Source organism: Lissotriton vulgaris, chromosome 1_1 (genome assembly GCF_964263255.1).
Source record: "Lissotriton vulgaris chromosome 1_1, aLisVul1.2, whole genome shotgun sequence".
Taxonomy (NCBI): Eukaryota; Metazoa; Chordata; class Amphibia; order Caudata; family Salamandridae; genus Lissotriton; species Lissotriton vulgaris.
The window spans coordinates 406,734,551-406,756,440 of record NC_141685.1 but is presented as its reverse complement, the minus strand read 5'-3'; the positions used below and the strand labels follow the sequence as shown (position 1 = coordinate 406,756,440).

The 21,890-nt window shown below is 50.9% G+C and overlaps 1 protein-coding gene across 2 annotated transcripts in view; it reads left to right on the top strand.

Moving 5' to 3' along the window:
* Positions 1 to 21,890, top strand: part of DHCR24 (24-dehydrocholesterol reductase) — a 150,097-nt gene that overhangs the window by 94,405 nt on the left and 33,802 nt on the right. For both annotated transcript variants that reach the window (XM_086952658.1, XM_086952662.1), the window contains one exon: positions 12,213 to 12,356. In XM_086952658.1, the coding sequence (XP_086808784.1) occupies positions 12,213 to 12,356 (144 nt within the window). The remainder of the gene's footprint in view (positions 1 to 12,212; positions 12,357 to 21,890) is intronic.

Sequence of the window (21,890 nt, the reverse complement as noted above, 5' to 3'; positions counted from 1 at the left end):
GGGCATAACACATTCCAAGCCGCATTTTTGGGGCAAATTAAAGCCAGCTCTCAGCAATAATAAATGGACAAATGAAACTCTTCAACAGTGGTTTCCATCCTCTGTGTTTGAAAAGCTCTCTGAAAACAACTAGTTTAGTGCGTGGCCATTTGCAAGTTTAACTTTTCCTGTTTAATTCGTCATAGTCTCCTATTTTAAATTCAGGCCGATTTATAAATTCACCCAACGTAGTTTGAGAGGAAAATTTGTGGTCGCTTGGGGTCAGATTCCCTTTAGCCAGAAGGACCGCCAAAGATGGACAGACAGACTTCTAGCTGTCGGAAATCTGCTACATTTGCTGCCAGCGGGAAGAGCTCCCCCACGCCCTCTAACTCGCAAGCCTAACCATAGCTTATAGATCTGAGGGAGAACACGAGAACAGTAATTAGATTTATCTACAGCATCCAATAAAGAGAAGTTCCAAGAGTAATGCAACACCTATAAATGCAAACAAAAAACATACCTTCCTGGACCCATTTCTTTATTTATATTTTTGGAGACCAAAGCATACGCAGCGGCGTGGCTTGAAACCGTTCCGAAAAAACCCACAATGCAGACCTTAGTTTATACTTATTACACCAATAACCTAATAACATTTTGCAATTCGTAAACACTGTGAATATGCAGATAACACTTGAGAGCACTGACCAGGTCATCGTTCTAGATCGCACCCTAGCTGAGAATTTACTTGATCTCTGGCATAGAGCAGGTTGTATTCTGAGACTGGATAACTTTCATGTTCCAGGGCAGGTCTCTAATCAGGACGCGCCGCCTTCGAATGCCGATGAAATATTCTATTTGCAAACCCTTCCAGTTTCTGACGAGCAGATGGAGCCCCCCACCCTGTACATCTACAAATTTGCTGTAGGTGGTTATCGGTGAACAACTGTTATTTTTTCAAACTGTGCCAAAGAGGAAGGTGCATTCTAAACAGTCGCAGCACTTAATACTCGCGGAACATGGCTTGGGGGGCTTAAAAATTAAATTAAAAACATACCTGACTGGGTCCTACTCCGCGCCGTCTCTGCTACGCTGCTTCTGAACAGGAACCAAATGCGTCTCCCCCTCCCGTAAAACCAATCACAACGCTGTTGTGATTGGCGCGGAGTCCACGACAGCGCCCAGCCGGACACCATTAGGGACACCATGTTCTCCATGTAGGCTGCAGCTAGAGAAAATGTAGAGTGTGCATGACTGCTTTGTCGGCCCCAGGGCCGACCAAGCAGTCCGGGCACTCAGAGTGCTCGAAGCCACTCCTCCCTGACATGCCCGCCTTGAACCAGGCAATCTCACCCACCTGCCACTAAGCCAGGCATACCCCTGATGTCTGCTTTCTCGCAGCACGAGAAGCAGAAAATAAAATGGTATTTAAAATACCATTTTATTTTCTGCTTCTCGCACTGCGAGAAAGCAATGGGGCGGCGCTCCAATACTCTAATGGAGCGGCCGCCTTCACTTTTTCAGTAGGTGCCACACCTTCCTTTTGTGCACCTCACTTGATATTGAAAATGGCAGCTGCGCTTTTGTTTTCTTCTTCGTGGCTCGCCAAAAGCAACGTTGCAAACATTATTTTATTAATTCTTATCCGCACACCATGCAACGCTTCCGCCTTTTGTAGTAGCAGCCACGCCTTCCTTTTGTGCACCGTGCTTGATATTTAAAAATTTGCAAACATTCGTGACAAGAATTTTCAATTCTATTAAGGACTAGGAGGCGAGGATTATGCTTTTCTCATTTCTTTAATGAAATGCTCAGCAGCCAATGAATGAACAAAAAACTACATCTCCCATGAACACCAGGGAGTAACCATAGAGTATAGCGTATAAAAGGTCAACACATTAGTCTGTCTTCCTCTTTCTTTGTGGGAAAATGTCCAAGTTAAAATAAAAACCTAAATACAACAGGAACAACAATTCCAAACAGGCCGCTGTCATCCAGAGGATCCTGAAAAAGGCAGCCGAAGAACCATGGGTCCAGAAACCAGGAGGAGCAACCGATTCCGCCGAGGAACAAACATCATCACTTCTGGTCTGAACCTGGAAAAAAGATACGAAGCCATAATATCCAAAGTAACATTACTGAACAATAAGTCAGGGAGGGAGAACAAGGAATGAAATATTTGTAACTGCGTATATACAGTCATAATACATTAGCATACAAATATGAAACACGGGTGGGATAATCCTCGCCTCCTAGTCCTTAATAGAATTGAAAATTCTTGTCACGAATGTTTGCAAATTTTTAATTCTATGTCAGGACAGGAGGCTCCGATTATGCTTTTTTAAAGCTGATCCACCACCACAGAAGCAACACTATCAATAGGCTTAAAATAAAACGTCTTAAACACAGAAGCAGATGACCAATCTGCAGCCTTCATGATATCAAACAGAGTAACACCCATGGAATAAGCTTTGGATGCCATCGCTCCACGTGCAGAGTGTGCGCCAAACACAGAAACATCAATTCCTGCTTCAGACATAAGCCCCCGCACCCAGCGCGCCAAGGTAGCTGGAGAGACAGGGCGAAAAGGTTTTTGTAATGCAATCAGAAGCTGACCCTGCATGTCTGAGCGCAAAGAAGCGGTACTCACCTCATAATCCTTCAGGCATTGAACCACACAAAGGTTGGGGTGAGAAGGAAAAGAAGGATAAGAAATAGAAGGCGTATTAGATTTGGTACGTCTGGAGAGACGAAAGGAAACTCCTTCAGGAGTGAAGCTGCGACCCGCCAGATCCAAAGCGTGTACGTCCGACACGCGCTTACATGAGACCAAACATAGCAACATAGTCAGTTTTGCAGATAGTTGCTTGCGAGATAAGGAAGCATTGGAAGGCCAGGCCTCCAAGAATCTGAGGACAACTGAAACATCCCACAAGGTAACATACTTAGGAGTGGGAGGTTTTGCAAAACGAACTCCTTTAAGTAACCTGGAAACAAAAGGATGTTCACCCGCGGGTTTCCCATCTATGTGGGCATGACCCGCCGAGATAGCCGACCGGAAACCATTGATAGTCGAATAAGCCAGACCAGAGGTGGCTAAGGAGGCCAAGAAATTAACAATCATGCTGATATCTGCTGAAACGGGATCAACTTGTTGTTGTGAACACCAATCGCACCAACGCTTCCAAGACCCCTTATACCGTTTGTGAGTATTGGGAGCCCATGCCTCACTAAGGAGCTTGGAAGCGTCGCTTGAAAGGCCTGGGAGCGACCAGCGATCCCCGAGATCCTCCACGCGAGAAGGGGGAGGGAGCCTGAGAGGATCAGGGGATGAGGATCTCCGAGAGGGTCCAACAGGAGATTCCACAATGGGGGAAGGAGAAACGGTGGAGCCGAACACATTTCTAGAAGGACCGGAAACCACGCTTGAGCCCTCCAGAGAGGGGCAATCAGAATCAGATCCGTCTGAAATCGTTTGGAGTAGGCCAATACCCTGGGAATCATTAGAAATGGAGGGAAGGCATAGCAGAGGGTCGATGGCCACTGCTGGAGAAAGGCATCCGTGGCCAGAGCCTGAGGGTCCGGCCTCCAACTGTAAAAATGCGGAAGCTGCGCATTGAGCCGTGAGGCAAAGAGATCTAGCTGGCAAGGACCCCAACGCCGATGGAGAGCACGGAAGACCCGAGGATGCAGCCTCCAATCGCTGTAATCCCGGAGATGCCTGGAGTGCCAGTCCGCTATCTGATTGTGGCATCCCGGAAGGTACTCCGCAATAACAGTGATCTTCTTCTGCAGACAGAAGTGCCAAAAATCTTTGGCGATCTCCGCCAGGACTTTGGACCTGGTCCCGCCTAATTTGTTTACATAGCGGACTGCTGATATATTGTCCATCCGGAGAAGGACACAACAACTGGTCTGTAGGGGGGAAAAACATTTGATCGCAAAGGAACCCGCTAGAAGTTCCAGACAGTTGATATGTAGTGTCAATTCCTGAGGGGACCAACGACCCCCGGTCGAGACCGAGCCGCAACGGGCTCCCCAGCCCCACCGACTGGCATCGGATTCTATCACTAGATCCGGGGACACACCGAAAAGGGCTCGGCCGTTCCAGGCCTCCATGTGGTCCAACCACCACTGCATCTTCCACCGGACCTCCTCCGTAAGAGGAATCTGATCGGAATATCCGAGGCCTTTCCGGAGATGAAGAATTTTCAGGCGCTGCATTGCCCTGTAATGTAGAGGACCCGGGAATATCGCCTGAATGGACGACGCCAGCAGACCTACTACACGTGCCAACGATCTCAACGACACAGTCGGTCTGGAAATAACAGATGTCAACTCTCTCTTGATATAACGCATCTTTTGGTTGGGCAAGAGAAGTTGACAAGCTACCGAGTCGATCTGGAAGCCCAGGAAATCGATACGTTGAGCTGGAACCAAAACCGATTTCTGAACATTGATTAGAAAACCCAGAGACTGTAAAAGAGTGATGGACAATTCCAGATGTTGAAGAAGTTTGAGTGGACAATCCGCCATAAGGAGAATATCGTCCAGATAAATAATCAGCCTGACACCCAGAGACCGAAGATGTTCCACAACCGGTCTCAACAGCTTCGTGAAGCACCATGGTGCCGACGAAAGACCGAACGGGAGAACCTGATACTCGTACCAGACCCCCTGCCAGAGAAACTGGAGAAAACGACGATGTGGTTTGTAAATCGGAACCGAGAGGTATGCATCTTTGAGGTCCAGCCGGACCATCCAATCCCCTTCTCGAAGGAGATCCCTCAAGAGATGGATGCCCTCCATCTTGAAATGTCGATAGACGACTCCGCCGTTGAAGTCTTTCAGGTTGAGAACAAGGCGAGCACCGCCCCCTTTTTTCTCGACCAGAAAGACAGAGCTGGCAAAACCCTTTGGATGACGGGTGGTTGGAACAACCGCCCCTTTCTTGAGGAGAGAGTCTATCTCCTCGGAGAGACAAACCTGATCCTGAAGAGAAAAACGTAGACAAGGAGGGGGACAAGTCTGATGCATCGGGTGATAGAATTCTATTCTGAACCCTTGAACAGTTTGTAGCACCCAAGCATCGCCGGAGAGCATGCGCCAATTCTGCAGGAAAAACTGAATGCGACCCCCCAACATCACATTGCATGCACGAATCAGGCTCACCTGTAGAGTGGGTATCCTGGTATTGTCCCTGATGACCACCGGAACGTCCTTTGCCGTACTGGCCTTTTCCTTTTCTGGAAGGATAAAAGTTGGCTCTCGATGAATAACCTGCGTCGTAGGAGCCTCTGTGCTGAGAGGAATTGCCTCTCTGGGACTGATTGGCAGAACCACGGCCGAACGAGCGTCCCCTACCTCGTCCGGCCTTTCCAAAAACCGGACGCATGGCTCGCCGCAAGGAGGCCTGCGCCTTGTCGATGCCACTGAAGGTGGATACAAAGCGCGTGAGTTCCTTAAGGAATGGCTGACCAAACAGGAGGCCGTCCGCCTCAGGGCCCGACTCTGAAGTGGCTAATTCAGAGAGTCTAGGGTCAAGCTTCAACAAGATGGACCTGCGACGTTCCGCCGACATTGCACAATTTGCATTTCCCAATTGGCAAATCGCCCGTTGCGCCCATTCGATCATCTCCTTTGGGTTCACAAGGGCAGAAGCTTCTTGTGCTCTATAACCTAGGTCCAAAATCTTAGTGAGAGGCCCAAGCAGGTCTAACATCTTATCTTGACAAGACCGCCAAGATCTATCAAGGCCTTTCTTCAGGTCCTTGGCATATTTTTTCAAATACGTGACCATCATGGGGTCAACGTCTGGTGTCTCAGCCAAATGGGCAGACAAATCAGGCCTCGGGCACTCTGAGCGCAACCGGGCGCGAACTGAAGCCTCAAAAGGCTGGCGGATATGCGCCTCAATGTAGGCAGCTACAGCTGGAGAAGGCATCCATGAGGAAGAGTTCGGATGAATGATGTCTGCAGGCTCGAAATTGAGCACCGGAGGACGCTCGGGAGCGTCTACAAAATGTTCCTTACAGACCCGTTTTTTAGGTGGAGGAGAAATATGGTCTGAAGATGCGGACGATAGCACGTTGTCCGAATCAGCATCGTGAAGACAAGAAGTTGAGGATGGCGCAGATGCCAAACTTTTCGCCAGACGCTGAAAGTCAGTCTTGTGAGGGTTAACAGGCGACTTCGCCGTTTTCTTGGAAGCAGGCAACCAGCCCTGCTGCTGTGCATAGAGATTGAGGTGACGCTTCAAAGGATTAATAGCACGTACTAGTGCTTTGTTAACGGACTGTTGAACACCCTTGTCCAGTTGTTCAACTAAATCCTGTTCCAAGGAGCCTTCCTCCTCATCAGCATAATAGTAGTCGTCTTCAGCGTCATCATAATAGTCAGCCATTCTACACCAAGGTAGAGGTAAAATGCCCACAAGACGACTAGAAAAAATATGGAGTGTTGGAAAAACACAAGTCAAGGGGGAGTGTATAAACCCCAAAGCAGGCTTAAAAGCAGGAAAAACCTGACTTGCTATCAAATAAGACGTGGAGGGAGCCAAAGCCTGCACCAAACAACACTCTAGGCAGAGCCTATGCCAGGAAAATATACAACCAAAGTCCTAAAAGACCTCGGCGTCAGACGGGGTTAATTGCACTGACAGGCCGTGGGCAAGACGTCAACAAACGCCGTCACTCAACCAGCTGAAGAGAAAGCAGCCGGAAATGGGACAGCGCGCATGCGCGACTGTCGCCTGCCAGTGAAAAACCGCCGAGAAGCGCTCGCGCTCCAAAACAAACGGAACCCCTGCTCCCGCTCCACAGGAAGCGCGCGAGCAGCTAGGAAGCGCTCGGCGACTGAAACGGAGGTGAGACACACGCTCCGGTAACCAGACAAACTGCACGCTAAAAGCGGCGAAAAAGCGCGAGGAAAAACAACGGAGACCGAGCCCCCAGACGCGCGACACACTGCGCAAAGGCAAAGCACAAAGCGACAGTAAGCAACAAGGCACAATGTAAAATATACAGTAGAATGCCAAGAGTAATAAAGATCATGCACTTAACTGGCTGCGGAGCAGCAAAGAAAGAGGAAGACAGACTAATGTGTTGACCTTTTATACGCTATACTCTATGGTTACTCCCTGGTGTTCATGGGAGATGTAGTTTTTTGTTCATTCATTGGCTGCTGAGCATTTCATTAAAGAAATGAGAAAAGCATAATCGGAGCCTCCTGTCCTGACATAGAATTAAAATGGCAGCCTCACTTTTCTTCTGTGCGTCTTGTCAAAAACAACTTTTCTCACAGCACCATTAAGCACATGGGCCCTCTCCATGTGCACGGTGTGCTGGAATTACAGAAGCATGGAGACCTTCTGCTATGGGGGACCCCAGCACTCCAGGTCCCTCCAGCCAGTCTTCTACACCGACCTGTTGGTGAGCAGTCTGCAGAACCGCAGGAAGGAAAAGGTAAATGGTGCTGGGGAGTTGGCATGAGATGTTGTGAGGCACTTCCAGGTGAATGGTGAAAGTCAACTCTGGGCTCCTGCAGTGAGATTGGGTTGATGTCTTCTGTGTTTTGTGTCTACTTCTGCCCAGCTGTCTCGTTCTCTCCAGGAGACATCTTTTGCTATTGCAGTGAGATTGGGTCGAAGTCTCCGAGGGTTTTGTGTCTGCTTCTTTGCAGCTATCTCGTTGTTCTCTCCCGGACACATCTCTGGCTGTCGGGATTACACGTTTGCGTATTTATTACTGTGATACCACAGTCAGTAGTAAACTTTGTGCAACTTTTATTGTTGATATGACCATCCTGCTGCAGATTGTAAAATCAATGAGCAATTTTAATGTAGCTTTTAAAAATTAAAAGAAAAAAAACGTCTAAAAACCCTTCATGTTTTGGTCATCCTGTCTTTGGTATTCAGAACAGTGTTCCTTAGCATATCATCTGAGTGTAAGGCAGGTTTGGAGCCATTGCAGCTTCATATGGCGGTCCCTCTCCCCAGCCCCGTGAGTGTGAAGCTGGCTTTTCATATAAAGAGTGGGGAAACTACAATATGTCGCTATGCATGCACCAAACAAAGGTCAAAAGACGGAAAGCCAGTACTCCGGCTTATTACTGGGACCTCAGGCACTCACCTCTTCTACTGAACGTACATTTCTAACTAATTAAACATTTGTTTACTATTTTTAACGTATCCGGAATCCTGTTTGGGCTCGTGTCACAGTGTTTTGTTTTAGACTTGATAAGTGCATTTTCCTTCATTAAGGGTTATTAAATATACTCACACTTCATGTTACCCAGGTTTCTGAGTTGCTGCCTTGCTCCCTCTTATGCAACCTTCCTGCGTTGCTGCACCATGTACATTCACCTTCGCATTCATTTTAGTGCTCCTTGCTTCTTCGGGCGACATATTCCTTCCCTTAGATTTTTTTTTTACTTGCTGACTTGCATGTTAAAAAAAAGCATTTGGAATGCAATAGGTCTCACATTTTTTTTTTAAGTTAAAGCTGTTGGCGTTGAAAATGATAGTGTTTTTAACTTTTGCTTTTTTATACCAATTTCAGTAGGGCTATGTAAATATAATTACTCCACTGGAAATAAAACAAGCATTGAAAATGGAATAGGTCTCGCCTTTGATTAAGTTAAAGCCATTTGCTTTGCTAATGGTATTGTATAGCAAAGCCTGTTTTGTGATCGTATCGCCGATCTGGCTGGTCGTTGAGAATGTTGCGAAGTGGTGTTGTTGCGGCTTTTTGCATGGGAACGCCTACTCTGCATCTCATTAGCGATAATTGCCGGTGTCATCTGTGGCGATGTTTTTTGCGGTTGCTATTGCAGGTAAACTGGTGATGTTGGCTGTTAGCAACAGCTTGTGAATGGGGCGATAAATTTATTGCGACTTTGGCTGCGGCAAAGGGCAGCTAATTCCGCGATAAGTCTTGAGAACATGCCCCGGGATTGTTCAAATACTGGTGCGAGCATCTGCGCTTGCGCAATACGCGTGGTCTGTGTGACGCGGTTTTTCCCCTCCTTTTTGCACACTGTGAACAGACTTGCTAAGGCTCTAGAGATAATATTGATAAGTGTCCGTGAAATGAACTGAGAGCCCTTAATCTCGTATTTTATCCCAGAATTGCAACACAATGATGGGGAAATTGTTTTCTTTTAAAATCTAGGAAAGGATTGGTGAGATTGCTTCTGATGAAGACGGACCTTCACGACTTGTTCGCCATCAGAGTTAATTGTCTCTGTCCAAGTTTAGTGCTCATGTGACTCTTTAAACGTCATTTTATTTCAAATGTGTTAATTCTGTTCGGGTAGCTTTTCGCGACGCCAGTATTTGGAAACCAGGAAATGCAAGAACAACGTAGATTAAATGAATTATCCAGAATCACACAAGCGGCCTGGCAGGAGTGAAACTAAGTTTCTAATCAGTTCTAATTCTAAGGTAGACATCTTGTCTGCTTTACACGTTTGATATCTGTCCAATCACTTTTAGCCGTATCTGGTATATTATATGCCTTTTGCATCATGAAGTTCCTCGTATTTAGGGCAGAAGAGGCCAGAATCAAATCAAATTAAATGGCTGTCCTCTGCTCCCTCAAGGGAGTGGGTGTGGGTCTGTGACGCTTGCTGTGGCGTGGGGCAGGGCATTACAACTCGGATTTGGGACGTTATTCATGCCTGGAGTTGCTGAAAACATCACACCTGCAGGGCTTTGTACCTCGCATACGCCAGAAGGTGAATGGAGGTGGGGCGGGGGGGGTTTAGAGCTGGTGGATTCAAGCACCCGGGGTCTTTGTCATGGAGGAAGTCGCATCTGCGTCCATTCTCACCTGATCTTCTTCTGCCTGAATGACAATGAGTCAACCTCAGCTCTGCGGGGCGGGGGGGGGGCTGCCGGCAAAACAGCAGCAGGAAGGGGGAGGGTCCGTGGAGGAATGGGCACCCGAGGGCTTCCCTGTCCGTGACAGGTTCCTTCACACTTTTTTGTTTAGGTAAGGAGTTTACCAAGACTGTGCTCCTGGGGTGTGTGAATGTCTCTCTATGGATGTAGCAAATTAAGTGAGACCAAATAAATCTTGATAAAATACAACTTAAGCCCCCTCCTCTTCAAGTTTGAATACACTGGCTTCTGACACATCCTGCCAATGCTTCTTAATTCTGCTGTGTGCAGTTTGATCATTTCAAGCACTTAGCCTCACAACGTGCCTAGGACCTGTCTTTCCTCTTTATTAGTTTCAGTCAAATTATCTTAGATCTGCATAGAAGTGCTGGTTGTATAAAACAAGCTGTCGCCAGTGTGAAAAATATTGTGCGTCCTTCTCACGTCGCGAGTAAAGCATCCAGTCCCAGAGTGCACATATTCTGTCTGTCAGCGTGCACATCTGGAATCCGTATTGATTCCAAAAGGCCCTCGCATGGCAAGACAGAGCATGCGCGCTGCTAACGCCAGGCGAGACCTAAAAAGGGATTGTATTGCAAATGCTTGTTTTGTTTGTCTTCACCCTTCCTGCCGCCTCACCACTTCACAATACGAGCGGCCGCTACTGTTCCCCAGGCTAAATTTCATTGAAAAGGTGAGGGGCCGAATGTCCTCCCTCACCTAAGGCTTAATAGGCCCCAGGGACCCCCTCCATGGCGCGGAATCCCTTAAAAAAGGGGAAGGCGGGCTGTGCAGGCCCCCTTTCTCAACCTTAATAGGTCCCTGGGACCCCATCTCCCGGGGCCTCTATTTCTTTTAGGTGGGTGCCCTCCAAGATCAAAAGACTTTGGTCTCTAACAGAAACTCAGCTCCACATCAGTTTGTTGGAGTTGCAGGCCATTCTTCAGGCTCTGAAGGCCTTCCTACCCTGCATCAAGGGAAGGCCGGTGGAGGTTCCCATGGGCAACAACAGCCATTTGCTATTGCAACTAACAATCTGGAGTGGAATACTAGATTTCTGTGCTCTGTTCAATGGGACTGTGTGCAATCTGGAGTTTGTTGGTGCGCTAGGATATATACCTGACTGTGAACCACCTGTTAGAGTCCCTGAATGCCATAGTGGATGAGTGGAGCTGACAACATCTGGTAGCTCAAGATTGGTGTTTACATTCTGAGGTAGTTCAGGGTATCTTTCAACATTGGGAGATCCTTGGATACAAAAATTTTCACCACTGTCAAAGCGTGATGTCACAGATTTAGCACATTGAGGTCTACCCCTCACTCTCCTGCCCCACGTTCTGAAAAAGATCAAGTGTTCCTGGTGGCTCTGGATTGGGCTTGGGGGATGTGGTACCTGGAACTTCTGGGAATGGACATCTGTCTTCTGATCAGGCTTCAATCTTGTTGGATCTAATGATACAGTAACGAGGCAATGTCCTCCACCCACATGTGCGCAATCTACAACTACATAGGTGGTGATTGGATGGTGACAACTGAAAGCTTATGATCTGCTGCCTGAGATGCTGGAAGTCGGGTGCCTTTCTATGCAATCCATTTTTGCTGGGTGCTGGGACACATTTTCAGCCTTGTATCGCGCTCGTAAGATTGAACCCTTACAGTCAAAGTTGTTGCATGTTCTTTTGTTTATTTTATCTTAAGCCCAGCATGGCCTTGAGTTGGGTCCATAAAGGTTATTTGTTGTCCCTTTCTGCGTTTGCCGGATCAACCATCCTTGTTTAAATCGCCTGTTGCAATGAGATTTACTAAATGTTTGACACATGTTCCCAAGTGTTATGTAATAGCACAGTGGGACCTTAACTTGGTCGTGATTTTGAAGACTGTCTTCCTTATCCCAATATATCAAGATCATCACATAAGTGCACTCAAGGCCAAAGATGATGTAATGCAGTTGCACTTATGTGCATCAAGATCTGCTATGAACTGGCCAAGAAGAAGCCACCAGAATGTCTGAGAGCCCTTTGCACCAAGGCTAAAACTGCAACCACTGCATTGGCTCATGGAGTGCCTTTCCTTGACATCTGCCAGGCTGCATTGTGGATGTCAGTGCATACGTTCACAAATTCCTGTCCATTTTTTATGGGAGTGAAAGAACCAAGATTATAGAAATCAACATTAGGGAACTTTTTCATCTTGGTTTCGTTTTTTTTGTAAGAAGCACATACAACTAGAAACAGTACCCATTATTACTTGCTCACTTATTACTCAGCGATTACCATTATGTACATTTTCACTCTAATGATCTGCAGTTACAAGCTGTTTTCTATGTACTAACCAGTGTTTTTCCTGTCTTTAGATTAACCGAATTGGAGACTACTGGAAGCCATGGTTCTTTAAGCACGTGGAACAGTATCTTCGAGTGAGCTATGGTGGAACAGAGTACATTCCTTTGAGACATTACTACCATAGACATACTCGCAGCATCTTCTGGGAGCTTCAAGTAAGATTCTAAATCTGCTTCTCATGTAGATGTACAGAAGTAGGAGGTGATGCATGTGCAACTAAAAGATGACCGTGTTGGATAGATAATGTTCTTCCTTCGAAGGCAAATTGCTATGTACAAGGTCACCATTTCCACCCTCCTCTCTTGCGAAATTAACTAGAACTAAATCAGTAATAAAATGCTTTCATTTAGTGCGTGCTAACATAGTTTTCCATTTCATTGCTCTGTAAGTAGCAGCTGTTCTCACCCAACTTTATGATTTATCAATTATAGAAAAATGAATTCTGCTCTTCTTGGAGTCATACCCAAAATCCGCAGGTCAGCCACAAATATCAGCAGCGAGCTCCGACCTCAGTCATTTGATTGGCTAACTTTATACTTTGTTGAGAAATACTCTGCCACTGATCCCTTTTGTGGAATTCCTGCGGCATGCTAGTGTTGAGCCTCTAAAACCAAAAGATGTAGAGCCACCCTGAATGCACAGTATTTGGCAATTTTCCTTAAAAGAGTGGATTTGGTGACTTATGAGAGTTGAACGGAAGTGGGAGGTCAATTCCCCTACAGTGATCTTTTTTGTCAAAAGGAACCAATGGCCATACAAAGCAGTGTATGTGTAGGAGGTAAAACAGTTGTCCCATTGTGCCACATAACTATCAGGATAGGGAAGAGAGGAGATTCAATGGCTTCCTGCTTAAATACATTTCTGGATACCTTATTATTGTCTTCCGCCCAAGGGTCCTTGACTTGCCTTGCGTTCCAAAATATGAAGCCATTAAAAAATAAGATCAAAATATTGTCAAAAATGGTCTAGTCTCATCCAAATTGTTTTATCTTTAGTTAAAATTTGACGTGTGTGTGTGTGTGTGTGTGTGTGTGTGTGTGTGGGGGTGTGTGTGTGTGTGTATGTGTGTGTCACATGAATTTGACTTGTATAATGTTGCTGAAATACATTGATTGAAACATATAAAGCAGAAATAAAAGGGTGAAAGAAAACTTACGAAGAATCTTTCTTACTCATGGTTGTTTCTAGGAATGCATCCCTGGCTCCCGCCATCATCTTCTGTTCTTGAAGAAGCATATATTCAGGCTAGTGACAATGGCACCTCTCTACCTGGGACCAGTGCCGAGGTCTTTTTTTAGTTTGAAGCATCAAATTGCAGTAACTGGTTGTATTGCATTTATTTGACGCAGTAGTTGTGGAATGATATTATTTCAGAGTTTGCATTGGCAATGTAAATAATGTTGCAGTGAAACAAAAGATAGCTGCACCAGCAGGGCTTTTCTGTGTCTATGCATCACATGCTCTGTAGGACATTATAAATGGTGAGCTCAGTAGGACACCCATTATGTGCGAGAAAGGCCTGTGCCTCAGCCGAAAAGCATAAATTGGCTGATTTACTGGAACAAAACGTAGTGGATTAACAGTTGGTACCCTCTGCTGTGTCGGGGCCTGTTTTCATTTTATGAACAGATTATGGATGGATTGTTTCCAGGAATGCAACCCTGGCACCTGCCATCTTCTTCTGTTCTTGAAGAAGCATATTTTATGGCGAGTCACAATGCCACTTCTCTACCTGGGACCAGTGCGCAAAGATAAGCGCATCCTGGCAGCCCCTCTCTATTGCAGAATTTTTCTGTCCACTAAAAGATATTGCACATGTGTTACCTACAGAAAATAGTCATGCCTGTTAGACGGACCTGGAGGGTCGGCCGAGATTACGGGGAGAGGTCTCCAGGGAGAGCCGTCTCCAACGACTGTACAGACAAGTAACTTCCCCCGAAATTGTTCTTGTGTGGGTCCCCCCTCTTGGGCCCACTGGTCAAGGTTAGCGAGGTCGGAAGGTTGAGCAGGTTCGAGGGGGGTGTCATGGTCGGGGGTCTCGGCTGGGGCGACCGGAGGCGGTGGCGCCGGCCATTCTGGTTCTTCCGGGTGATGGTTGGCACGGGCGGCCATGGACCGGGTGGTGACGCACGCCCAGTCCGGGACGCCCAACATCCCCAAGTGTTCTTTTCGCTCCACGGCTGCCCACGGGGAGCTCTCCAGGTCATTTCCGAGGAGGCAGTCCACGGGGGCGTCGTCTCGGACCGTCACCTTCAACATGCCGGAGACCCCTCCCCACTCAAAGGGGACGCAGGCCATCCGACACAGACTTTCCGAGTTGTCGGCTGATCGCACAGGGCAGAGAATGTTCGGTAGATATTGTTCTGGGGTCACCAGGTGACAGCGGACGGCTGTCACACTGGCCCCGGTGTCCCGAAGGGCTTCGGCCCGTTGTCCATTAATGCTCACCCATTGGCTGTACTTCTGGGTGTTAGCGGGTAGGGGGATCCGCGGGACCATGTCTCTTCCCCCTAAGCACGCGAGAGTCATGGCGGCTGGCTCCCACTCTTGATACTCTTGCTCGTCTGTTTCTTGTTCCTCGGAGATCTGTTCTTCCCCTAGTGCCGCGGCGGCCACATGGCGGGGTTTTGGACTCTGATACTGCGGGCAGCTTGGGTCGTTTGCATAGTGGCCGACTCGTTGGCATCGGTGACACGTGACATTGGCTCTGTACCCCGGTCGCGCCGGGGTGCTGCCCCGGTTGGCCGGGGGGGTGGTGCTGGTAACGGGGGCGGCCGGAGTGTTGTCTCTTCCTCGTCCTTGGCCCCCTCCTCCTCCTCTGGGTCGGTGGTGACCATTGTTGTTCCTGTTCTGCTCGTAGGACCCATTCCGGCCCACTCTGGTGATCTCCCACCGGTCAGCTTCGGCTGCGAGCTGCCGGGGATCGGTTAACTTGCTGTCGAGGAGGTGTTGGCGTAGTTCAATGAAGCAATTGTTGGACAGATGCTCCCATACCATCAGATTGAACAGCTGCTCGTAGGTCGTGACGTTGTTCCCTCTGATCCAGCCTTCGAAAGCTCGGCTAAAGTACGTTACATAGTCCACCCAAGTTGTACCCGGGATGCGTGTGCAGTCTTGGAACCTCTGACGGTACATCTCGGGCGTGAGGCCATAGCGGGTGAGGAGGGCCGCTTTCATATGGTCGTAGGAGGTCATCTGGTGGTCCGGGAGCTGTAGTAGGGTATCGCGGCCCTCATTGAGGAATCTGCCCCATAGACCGGCCCCCCAATCGCTTCTATCGATCCGGTGCGCAGTCATAGCGATTTCATAGGCCTTAAACCATTGCTGGATGTCGTCCCCTCGGAAATATTCTCGGACAACATCCTTGGGGATGTGTACCTTTCTCTCCGTGGTCCCTGGGGTGTGGGGTCGCTCGGGCACCCCTAACTCTTTATTCTGCTTGCGCAGGTTGATCTCGGCTAGGTTCCGTTCGTGCTCATACGCCAGTTTCTTTTCCTCGAGCTCCCTTTGTCTCTGTTTCTCTTCTCTTTCTTCTCGGAGACGCAGGTGCTCTAAGTTGATTTTTTGTTCGGCCAACTTGAGTTCTATGTCCATCTTGAGTCGGGCCATTTCTAGCTCGTGTAGTCTGGTTCTTTCTCTTTCCTGGATCTCGTCTTGCGAGAGACCCGTTCTTTGCCCTTCAGGGGCCGTGGTGGTTTTTTTCGCGGTGCTTTGCTCAGGGGCTTCGGCATCCCCGGTCTCTGCCCAAGATTCTAGGGCATGCTTAAAATCGTCCTTGGTGCTTAGTCCGGTGGTAGCGATACCTAGTTCGATGCAGAACTGCTTTAGTTCACGATGGCTGTATTCCTCTAGCTTTTCCATTTGGAACTTCTCGGTTGATCCGCTTTCCTTAGTTGTCATTGTGATTCGTTGTGGGGTGAGCTACTCTCTGTACGTTATGCGGTGATTCGGATCGCGCCGCTGGCCACCAATGTTAGACGGACCTGGAGGGTCGGCCGAGATTACGGGGAGAGGTCTCCAGGGAGAGCCGTCTCCAACGACTGTACAGACAAGTAACTTCCCCCCCACAGACGGACACCACACAAGATTGAAGGTTAACGAGACTTTATATGCAATTCTTAGGTTACGTTGGTATGATACAAGGAGGTCTGGACTCAGGGGTCCCCTCGATTCTAGTCTTTGGCTGAGGAAAGGGGTAGCGGGACAGTCTTAGTTACCAATGAGTAAAGAAATAGCTCTCAATCCTCGAGCTCGGCGTTCTAAATGATCGGGCCGTGGAGGAGCCAAGCAGGTCCCGAGATGGATGGAGGAAGGATGACGGTCCGCGGCGGAGCCTGCAGGTCCCGGTGAAAGATGACGGTTACAACGGTCCGCGGCCACGCCAGCAGGTCCCGACGACGATGAAGGATGAAGGTTTACGACAGCTGTGGCAGCGCCAACAGGCAGGACGATGGTGCACAGGACAGAGCTACGGCAGCGCCAGTAGTCCGTCCAGGATGAGTTCCTCTTTACGTCTCTCGACTCCAAGATACAACTGCCTTCCTGCTCTGGAGCTGCCCCAGTTATAGGGCTGGTGTGCTTTGATGTCCGGACCCTCGCACTTGGAGGTCGGGAGGTCCGGGATGAGGGAGTCCAGACGCCCAGCAGGGGGGCGGAGCCAGCGCCCGGGGAGGCGATGGGCGAGCGGCACTTGGCGGGGGAGAGCCATCGGCACCTCTTTCTCCCATTGACTTGCCAAGTAGCCCGCTCACCTCCTGGGTGGAGGGTGGTGCCGGAATGTCTGAGGCCGGGCTAGGCCCTGGGTTGAGGTCGATCGGGGGCCAGGCGGCCTCGTGGTGAAGTGTCCAAGATGGCGGCCCGGGCTGGGAGCGTGGGCCGGCAGTGGATCGGACCCACGAGGTTAGCGTGCTCGCGGGCAGGGGCCCTGAGAGGGCGGAAGACGTGCAATGATGATGTGTGGTACTTGCGTGACGGTACTCAGGCCTGGTTGGGCCGGGGGAGAGCGGCCCTTCATGTGGCCTGTCCAACATGCGTCCCCCCCAGCTGAAGGCGGGGAGAGTTAACCATCCTCTTGGGGACTCTCCTCGTCGAGGCGGAAAAACCGGGACAGGCCATCTGCGTTGGCGTGGTCCGACCCAGGCCGGTGTTCGACTGTGAAGTCCATACCTTGCAAGGAGATGGACCAGCGTAGCAACTTTGGGTTTTCCCCCCGCATATGCATCAGCCACTGCAGGGGTCGGTGGTCGGTCTGCACCCGAAAGTGGGTGCCGAAAAGGTAGGGCCGGAGCTTCTTGAGGGCCCATACTACAGCGAAGGCTTCCCTCTCTATGGTGCTCCAGCGTTGCTCCCGTGGTAGGAGTCTCCGGCTGATGAAGGCCACCGGTTGATCAAGGCCTTCGGTGTTCACTTGAGACAGGACCGCCCCAATGCCCTGGTCGGAGGCGTCCGTCTGGACGACGAACTCCCGGCTGTAGTCTGGGGCCTGGAGCACAGGAGCGGAACACATGGCGGCCTTCAACTGTTCGAAAGCCGCTTGACACTCTGGGGTCCAGTTCACCTTCTTGGGCTGATTCTTTGACGTGAGTTCGGTGAGAGGCCCCACTATGGTACCATAGTCTTTCACGAACCTTCGGTAATAGCCCGTGAGGCCCAGGAAGGCTCGTACCTCGGTTTGGGTGATAGGGGGCTGCCAGTCCTGGATGGCGGCAATTTTCAGCTGTAGAGGGGCCACTAGGCCGCTTCCCACCTGGTGTCCGAGGTAGGTCACAGACCCTTGTCCAATTTGACACTTGCTGGCCTTGATCGTGAGGCCAGCTCGCTGAAGGGCTTGCAGCACTGCTCGGAGGTGGTGGAGGTGCTCGGTCCAATGGTGGCTGTACACAGCGATGTCGTCTAGGTAGGCGGCGCTGAACCCCTCGAGCCCCGCCAGGACCTGATTGACGAGCCGTTGGAAAGTCGCTGGGGCATTTTTCATGCCGAAGGGCATGACCGTAAAATGGTAGTGCCCATCGGGGGTGGAGAAGGCAGAACGTTCTTGTGCTCGGGGTGTGAGGCCGATCTGCCAATAACCTGCGGTCAGGTCGAAGATGCTGAGGTAGCGGGCAGCTCCCATTCGGTCGACCAGTTCATCTGCCCGGGGGATGGGATGTGCGTCCGTTCTGGTGACTTCATTCAGGCCCCGGTAGTCGACGCAGAACCGGAGTTCTGGTGTGGTTCCGGGGGCGGCTGCTTTGGGGACCAGTACGACCGGGCTGGCCCATGGACTGTCTGAGGGCTCGATGACCCCGAGCGTGGGCATCTTAGCCACTTCCGCCTGGATGCAGGCCCGTACCCGATCAGGTACGCGGTAGGCCCGGTGGCGGATAGGAGGGCTGTCTCCGGTGTCCACATCGTGCACACACCAGGAAGTGACACCTGGGGTGAGGGAGAACAGACTGGCGAACTGTGACAGGAGGGCTTGGCACTCTTGGCGTTGTTCTCTGGTGAGGGTCTCCGAGAGTCGGACCCCATCCACGGAGCCGTCTTGCTCCTGGGTCCGCAGGAGGTCAGGGAGAGGCTCGGAGTCGTCTTCAACCCCATTGTCTGTGGCCATCAGTAGGCTGAGTTCTGTTCGTGCAAAGTGGGGTTTCAGTCTGTTGGTGTGGAGGACTCGGAGTGGGTTCCGGGAGGACTCCATATCGATCAGATAGGTGGCAGGACCCTTGCGCTCGATTACCTTGAAGGGTCCCGTCCATTTGTCTTGGAGAGCGCATGGCTCCGTGGGGGACATTACCCATACCTGTTGCCCCGGCTCGAATTCAATGGATGAGGCGTTCTGGTCATACCATTTTTTCATGTCCTCTTGACTGGCCTCTAGGTTGGCTTTTGCTAGGTCTCTGAACCGCCGGGACTGGTTGCGGAGGGCGAGGAGGTACCGGAAGACATCTGGAGGGCTCTTGGCCGGAGGCATCTCCCAGCCTTCTTTGATCAGGCTGAGCGGCCCCCGCACTGGGTGCCCGTATAGCAGTTCGAATGGGCTGAAGCCTAGGGATTTCTGTGGGACCTCTCGGTAGGCGAAGAGGAGGCACGGCAGCAGCACATCCCACTGGCGACGGAGGGGCTCTTCCAATCCCCCGATCATCCCTTTTAGCGTGCGGTTGAACCGCTCAACAAGTCCGTTTCCTTGGGGGTGATAGGGGGTCGTGAATCGGTAGGTGACCCCACACTGTTGCCAGAGGGATTTCATGTATTTAGAGATAAAGTTCGTGCCTCTGTCGCTGACGACTTCTCGGGGGAACCCCACACGGGAGAAGATCCCCATCAAGGCCCGGCCGACCACTGGGGCTGTCACGGTCCGGAGAGGAACAGCCTCAGGGTAGCGGGTGGCGTGGTCCACTAGCACCAGAATGAAGCGATGGCCTTGTTTTGTACGCGGGTCCAGGGGTCCCACAATGTCTATTCCGACCCTCTCAAATGGGGTCGTGACTACTGGAAAAGGTTGCAAGGGGGCCTTTAGTTTGCGGCCGCTCTTCCCACTGGCTTGGCACGTGGGGCAAGATCGACAATGCTGGTGCACATCGTTTCTCATTTTGGGCCAGAAGAAGTGGGTCACCAGGCGACTGTAGGTTTTATCTTGTCCCAGGTGTCCTGCCAGGGGGACATCGTGGGCCAGGTTTAGCAGGAAGTCTCTAAAGCGGAGGGGCACTACTAGTACTCGGTTGGCCCCCAGCTCGGCGAGTCGTTGCTCGCTGTACAACAGATCATTGTCCCAGTAGACCCAATGAGTTCCGGAGGTATCCCCTGCGCTTTGGGCGAGCGCTTGTTGGCGGAGTCCCTCGAGGGAGGGACAGGTCTTCTGTTCCTGGCGAAATTGTTCTTGTGTGGGTCCCCCCTCTTGGGCCCACTGGTCAAGGTTAGCGAGGTCGGAAGGTTGAGCAGGTTCGAGGGGGGTGTCATGGTCGGGGGTCTCGGCTGGGGCGACCGGAGGCGGTGGCGCCGGCCATTCTGGTTCTTCCGGGTGATGGTTGGCACGGGCGGCCATGGACCGGGTGGTGACGCACGCCCAGTCCGGGACGCCCAACATCCCCAAGTGTTCTTTTCGCTCCACGGCTGCCCACGGGGAGCTCTCCAGGTCATTTCCGAGGAGGCAGTCCACGGGGGCGTCGTCTCGGACCGTCACCTTCAACATGCCGGAGACCCCTCCCCACTCAAAGGGGACGCAGGCCATCCGACACAGACTTTCCGAGTTGTCGGCTGATCGCACAGGGCAGAGAATGTTCGGTAGATATTGTTCTGGGGTCACCAGGTGACAGCGGACGGCTGTCACACTGGCCCCGGTGTCCCGAAGGGCTTCGGCCCGTTGTCCATTAATGCTCACCCATTGGCTGTACTTCTGGGTGTTAGCGGGTAGGGGGATCCGCGGGACCATGTCTCTTCCCCCTAAGCACGCGAGAGTCATGGCGGCTGGCTCCCACTCTTGATACTCTTGCTCGTCTGTTTCTTGTTCCTCGGAGATCTGTTCTTCCCCTAGTGCCGCGGCGGCCACATGGCGGGGTTTTGGACTCTGATACTGCGGGCAGCTTGGGTCGTTTGCATAGTGGCCGACTCGTTGGCATCGGTGACACGTGACATTGGCTCTGTACCCCGGTCGCGCCGGGGTGCTGCCCCGGTTGGCCGGGGGGGTGGTGCTGGTAACGGGGGCGGCCGGAGTGTTGTCTCTTCCTCGTCCTTGGCCCCCTCCTCCTCCTCTGGGTCGGTGGTGACCATTGTTGTTCCTGTTCTGCTCGTAGGACCCATTCCGGCCCACTCTGGTGATCTCCCACCGGTCAGCTTCGGCTGCGAGCTGCCGGGGATCGGTTAACTTGCTGTCGAGGAGGTGTTGGCGTAGTTCAATGAAGCAATTGTTGGACAGATGCTCCCATACCATCAGATTGAACAGCTGCTCGTAGGTCGTGACGTTGTTCCCTCTGATCCAGCCTTCGAAAGCTCGGCTAAAGTACGTTACATAGTCCACCCAAGTTGTACCCGGGATGCGTGTGCAGTCTTGGAACCTCTGACGGTACATCTCGGGCGTGAGGCCATAGCGGGTGAGGAGGGCCGCTTTCATATGGTCGTAGGAGGTCATCTGGTGGTCCGGGAGCTGTAGTAGGGTATCGCGGCCCTCATTGAGGAATCTGCCCCATAGACCGGCCCCCCAATCGCTTCTATCGATCCGGTGCGCAGTCATAGCGATTTCATAGGCCTTAAACCATTGCTGGATGTCGTCCCCTCGGAAATATTCTCGGACAACATCCTTGGGGATGTGTACCTTTCTCTCCGTGGTCCCTGGGGTGTGGGGTCGCTCGGGCACCTCTAACTCTTTATTCTGCTTGCGCAGGTTGATCTCGGCTAGGTTCCGTTCGTGCTCATACGCCAGTTTCTTTTCCTCGAGCTCCCTTTGTCTCTGTTTCTCTTCTCTTTCTTCTCGGAGACGCAGGTGCTCTAAGTTGATTTTTTGTTCGGCCAACTTGAGTTCTATGTCCATCTTGAGTCGGGCCATTTCTAGCTCGTGTAGTCTGGTTCTTTCTCTTTCCTGGATCTCGTCTTGCGAGAGACCCGTTCTTTGCCCTTCAGGGGCCGTGGTGGTTTTTTTCGCGGTGCTTTGCTCAGGGGCTTCGGCATCCCCGGTCTCTGCCCAAGATTCTAGGGCATGCTTAAAATCGTCCTTGGTG